General features: G+C 48.7%; 1 protein-coding gene across 1 annotated transcript in view; it reads right to left on the bottom strand.

The window, feature by feature from the left end:
* The window catches only part of AK88_05237 (uncharacterized protein), a gene marked incomplete at both ends in the record, with an annotated part of 10,018 nt that extends 4,641 nt beyond the window's left edge, over positions 1–5,377 (bottom strand). Inside the window, 6 exons of the mRNA XM_012482839.1 lie at positions 16–827; positions 999–1,513; positions 1,964–2,350; positions 2,721–3,516; positions 3,970–4,055; positions 5,350–5,377. Of these exons, the coding sequence (XP_012338262.1) occupies positions 16–827; positions 999–1,513; positions 1,964–2,350; positions 2,721–3,516; positions 3,970–4,055; positions 5,350–5,377 (2,624 nt within the window). The remainder of the gene's footprint in view (positions 1–15; positions 828–998; positions 1,514–1,963; positions 2,351–2,720; positions 3,517–3,969; positions 4,056–5,349) is intronic.
* Between the last annotated feature and the right edge of the window lie 366 nt (positions 5,378–5,743).

The raw sequence follows: 5,743 nt of genomic DNA, 5'->3' as shown, positions 1-5,743 counted from the left end.
GGGTCCGTTGCTAACTGTATGGTTTCCATACAATTCCATGGATCGGGGTCGTGTGCAGTCGGTGCACAAGGGTGCGTTTCTAACTGTATGGTTTCGATACAACTCCATGGATCGGGGTCATGCAATGGACATGCATTCGTTTCGAACTCTATAGGTTCCATACAACGCCATGGATCGGGGTCGTGTTCATTCGGTTGACCAGGTTCCGTTGGTAACTGTATGGGTTCCATACAACTCCATGGGTCATCTTCTTTGGGTGGAGAAGTGTCCGGTGCTAACTGCATGGTTTCCATACAATTCCATGGATCGGGGTCATTCGGTGGAGAAGTGTCCGTTTCTAGCTGTATGGATTCCATACAACTCCATGGATCGGGCTCATTCAATGGGCATGCATCCGTTCCGTCGGCATCGGTGGGTGTATCGCGCGTTGGTGAAGCGGCGTTTGTTGTTGAGTCCTGGGTTGCTAAACCGTCGTCTGGGGTACAGACGTCGGAGCTACTTGTACAGGTGTTGTTGCCCCCCATAAACTCTTCAACGAGTATTTGCAAATAGTCGTCTTTCACCGTATCCCACGCGGCTGCTTCACATTCGTTGAGCACTTCTAGATGTAGTTCGATGATCGTGCGTTTATGCGCGCGTGGTGGGCGTGGTCCGCGGCGTGCGGCAGCAGACGCAGGTTGCGTGGCCTTAACCATGGTGTAACCGTAATCGGGTGGCGGCAGTTCGCCACGTTGTAGATGGTCTAGAATTTCTTCGTCGAGTGGCGGTGACGGCACGTCACGAACGGTTCGATATGTTCGTCGTCGCTTGGCGAGGTGCGCAAAGTACTAAGCACAAAAAGCGGGGTACAGAGGAGGGTGGGCGCGGTAGGATAACAGGAATGAACGAGGGTGTAGGAGTACATTGAGTAGAACGATCATGTATTGGAGCCCGTAGGGATGTGCTGAGGTATAAACATCCTGCACATGCGGCATGCCTGGATTGCCATATATACTTACCTTCCATGCCAAGAACGCAATGATCGCAATACCAACCGCCTCGGGAATGATCGCAGGGGTGTGCGGGATGAGATCGCGAGGGTCGAAGGGTTTCGGGGAAGGAAGGGGAGGTTGAGGTGGGTCATGAACTCCTTGACTTGGACCACCGGAAGGAGAAGAACCGGTGCCCTTAGTACCAGTTGATCCTGTCCCCGCAGAACCTGGACCAGATGAACCGGGGTTTTGGGGACCAGTGGAACCGGGTCCAGAGGAACCCGGTTGACGTGCTCCATCAGCACCTCCCTTGCCTTCCCCACCAGAAACACCATCAGCGGCAGCAACAACTGCAGGCGCTTGCTCACTTGGACTGCCTGCGGGAGACGGGGAAATGGCTTCAGTACTATCCCGGCCATCGGGGACACTGCCTGTGGAACCCGCCTGATCTGGGTTCGGATTCGGTTTTGGTTTGGGTGGATTGAGAGGAGGGGGGTCATCCGTACTGGTGTTCACCGAGGAACCGGGGGGACTATCAGGTCCTGTATGTAAATATGAGAAGGAGAATAAGTGTCGAAAGTGAACCGTGTGCGATGATTCAACGGGTGCTTGGCCATGCTCGGTTGCATGGTTGCTCATGGATTGACCACACGGTCGGCACCATGGTGCCACGGTGCCAACGCTTGGTCGGGACCGCTGTGCCACCACGGGAAAAGACTCTCTCTCTGTCCCACACACAACACACAACACGCAACACACACAGTGTGGGCGTGTCTGTCCGTCTGTCGACGTCTACAACCCACGGCCGCTCTGCCGCTCTGCCGGTTACTCTCATTCGACCTTTGGTTTCGCTCGCTGCGTGTTGTCTCTCCCGTCTCTCTCCGGAAATTGGTGTTTGCCGTTTTTTTTTTTTTACAAAAAAACACTGTCTGCAGTGGGCAGATCCCTACACCTGGGTGAATACTACCCGGGGCATATTGTGTTGTCCAAACCTGTTGATTGTGGATCTGTGGTGTTTCCGTATTGCTCCATGTCCTCCTGCGAGGGTGCTCCACTGTTATAAGTAGTTGAGGTAACTACACTTATAGAACCAGAACTTCCTCTAAGTTTAACATTAACTAGTTCATCATCCTCAGGTACATATTCCTTACCTGTTTCTTTCGTATCCTTCGACGCTGGCGTTACTGCTGCGGCTCCAGCTTCGGTAGCGTCGTTGTCTGGTGGTGGAGGTGGGGGTTGCTGTCCAGGGCCTGGTCCTGCAGGTGCTGGGCCTGGTCCTTGGCCGGCTGCTCCTTGTGCCGTGGCCCCTGCTGCAGGTGCTGGTAATACTGGAGATGCAGGTGCTTGTGGTTTCGTTGCCGCCGGCTTTGCCGCGGCACCTACAAAACGGAGAACGGAACAAAAACGACAAAATGATACAAAAAGGACACCAGTGGTAGACAGAAAGAAGGGGGCCGGGACGGTTCGGTCAGGTAGCGGCAGGGTAGATCGGCTGCATGGTGCAGTACACTTTTATTTGTGCCTGTGTCTCCGCCCTCGTCCGGTGCCTCGTCGCCGCCGCTCCCGTCGTGGTCGCTGTACGCGGCTCCACGAGGGGGTGGCTGTTCCCGCCGCGTGTGCGTGTTGTTGTTCTTCGCGCGGGCGCGTGGTGTTGTGCCCGTTGTGTTGTTGTGGTGGTGGCATCTATATCGGTACCGTACGGACCGGGCCGTGTGATCCCGTGTGCGGCCGTATGATTGGTATGCTTACGAGTCGTATTCGTACTGTTCTTACCATTCGTATCCTTCTCTTCTGCATCCTCATCATCATCATCGTGGTCTTCTTCATCGTCCTCATCTTCGTCATCATCGTCGTCTTCGGAAGGAACTGGCCTCCGTAGTGTCTTTACTCTCTTCCGTACTTTCTGTAATATACGCGTCATTCCTGTCGCCATGGCGTTGCGCACGTGTCCTGCCTGCAATAAATGTATACTCCCCTGGCCATTGTTTGATGTCTGTGTCCCCCTGCTTGTGCATCTTGCAGATTTCTGTAACTTGTTCATCTTCGCCTTCATTTTTGCATTGCCCATTATCCATTCATCAAATTCTGCGCCTATTACTTTGCCTCCTACTTTCAGGTCATTATTAACCACCCAGGTACACATGTTAAGATTAACACCATTAGGCACAATGGCCATAAAGGGTTCAAATATGCGCAATGCCTGTCGTATACCGTGATTTCTCCCACAGTTTGCTTTCATTAACTGAAACATAAATACATTCACAATTATACACCTTATATATGTGTGTAATCTGGTTGCTACGGCCGAAGCATCGTATCCCCCATGTTCACCCAGCCCCCACGCATTCATGAAAAATAATGCGCCCACCATAAACTTACATTGGAGCCTATCACCCGGAGTTTGGCCGACAGTAGGGACACCTGGTATCTGATCAGTCCAACCCGTGTCCCCACACGATTGTGCCAATACCGCCTCGTCATACCCTTCTTCCATATATTTAAAAAATTCCTGTCCTACGTCCTTCATGTCTCGTAATATACCTTCCTATAATATTTCAACAGACCACATATAGGAAAAAATGCATGTACATACGCTATAAGTGTTCGTCCCTGTCATACAACATGCTACCATACTACGTACCCTGTGATACATAATTGTCCCTTTGCCCAGCATTACTTACGTTAAGCTGTTCCTGGGTCCCTATTCCTCTCCTGTTTGCCCATGTTGCCACGGCGTGCACACACTGTGTGACCATTGTTCCATTAGTACAGTGCAAAGTTCAAAATTGGTTAGGATGATAATAATGCTACGTAAGCACTATAACCCCCTGTCGTTCAGGAATGATACTTTTGTAAATATATCCGTTCACATAAATCTACCGTAATCTTCACTTTATCCTCGTTCCCATCTACACCAACCTAATCCATATGATAGACAAAAACAACAATTCCAAAAAAAAATTAGTGTGTCCGACTTCACCATCCCCCTGTCGCCCACCCTAATCCACAGGTTTGGGTCCCACGGTCCTTGCTCGAAGTTCGCAGGATCCAGAGCCTGGGTTCCGGGTTTAAGTTTTGTGGACCCTGAAGGGAAAGAGAAAGAAAAGAATGGGAACAGAAGGAACAGAAGAAAAACAGAAAAAAAATAAAAAAAATGACACAAAAAAGGAAAGGAAAAAAAAGTTTTACTACACTACCGTACACGCACAACACGCGTCATGAATACCACCCCCGCACCCCGTTCTACACCGGTGTCCACGAAACGCCTTCACACACACTGTCTCTCTGTGTGCGTACACAACCAAACCGCAGTACAAACAACAACATCAATTTCTTCTGCCGTCGTGGTCGCCGGCCCTCCTGCGGCTACGTCGTCGAATCGTTTACTCTAACTCCGTAATCGAACCGCTTCGCTCGGCTACTTCGTCGAATCGTTGTTACACTCGGCCGCTTTGGTCGACGCGGGTGCTCGGAGAGACAATCCTCCTCCTTTCGTGCACTCCACGACAATGTGTTACCCGGCCACGTTTGCTGGGAGAGACAATCTCTGCTGCTTGTTACACTGGGCTACTTCGTCGAGTCGTGGTTACACTCGGACAATCCGTGTACCCGGCCGCGTTTGCTCGGAGAGACAATCGCGCCTCCTCCTTCTTACACTCGGCTACGATGCGGTTTACGCGGCCCCGTTTGCTCGGAGGAAATCTGCTCCTGCTTGCACTCGGAGACAATGTCCGTTACGAACACGCGAGAGAAGCGGAACAGGCGCATTGCAGCAGAAGAACAAGGACGCTAGAGAAGAAGGCGCAGAATGCGCTAGAGCACAAGGAGAAAGGGAAGAAACAGGACAGCAATGTGACAGTAGTGCGTAGAATGTTCAAGCGGTAAAGTAACGAATAAGGCAAGAACATTAGGCAGGAGTAGCACTAAAGAAGGATGTCCCATGAAGAAACAAAAAAGACACCCCTAAATCCTAAAACTCATAAACCCGGAAACTGTGAAAATATACATCTTTTAATATGATCATTGAAAACGTAGATTGCTGAAGCCTAAACCCTAAAACCCTGAACTTCGAGACCATACATCCTAGATCCTAGATCGTAGATGCTAAATCCTAGAACGTACATCGTAAATCCGAGACCATAGTTCCTACATCTTAGAACGTACATCGTAAATCCGAGACCATAGGTCCTACATTCTAGCACGTACATCGTAAATCCGAGACCGTAAATCTTACATCCTACACCCTAAAGCCCTAAAGCCTCTATTAACATATTTTACATAAAATACCCTACCATTTTGAACATAAAAGAATATTTAAACGTAAAAAGCCTTAGGCCTGGAAAGAATTCCAACATACCCTGAATACAAATGATCTAACCTGCTTTTATCCACTTCTTTTCCATCATTATGCCCAAGTTAGAATAATAAACTGTTATTGCATATATAGAAGTTGCTATTTTTCAAAATAAATAATATTCGCATTTATTCGACCGTGTGCAAGTTCGACGTTTTTAAACAGTGCGCAAATATGTCTGTACAAAGTACCAATCACTTAATTCGTCCTTACATTATGTAATAAAATCAATTCTTTTGTGTTATTCCTACATTACCGTATATTTATTTTATATGTATTCGTATTTATATTAATTTTTTATGTAAAATAATATATATAGGCACGTATGACAGAAAAACAAGAATAGCGCATATTGTCAAAAGACCGAATTAGCATCCACTTGTGCGTAAAAAATACAAGCTTATTTCCTGTAAAAATT

This window comes from Plasmodium fragile (assembly GCF_000956335.1).
Source record: "Plasmodium fragile strain nilgiri unplaced genomic scaffold supercont1.106, whole genome shotgun sequence".
Taxonomy (NCBI): domain Eukaryota; phylum Apicomplexa; class Aconoidasida; order Haemosporida; family Plasmodiidae; genus Plasmodium; species Plasmodium fragile.
This window is presented reverse-complemented; position numbering and strand designations above follow the sequence as displayed.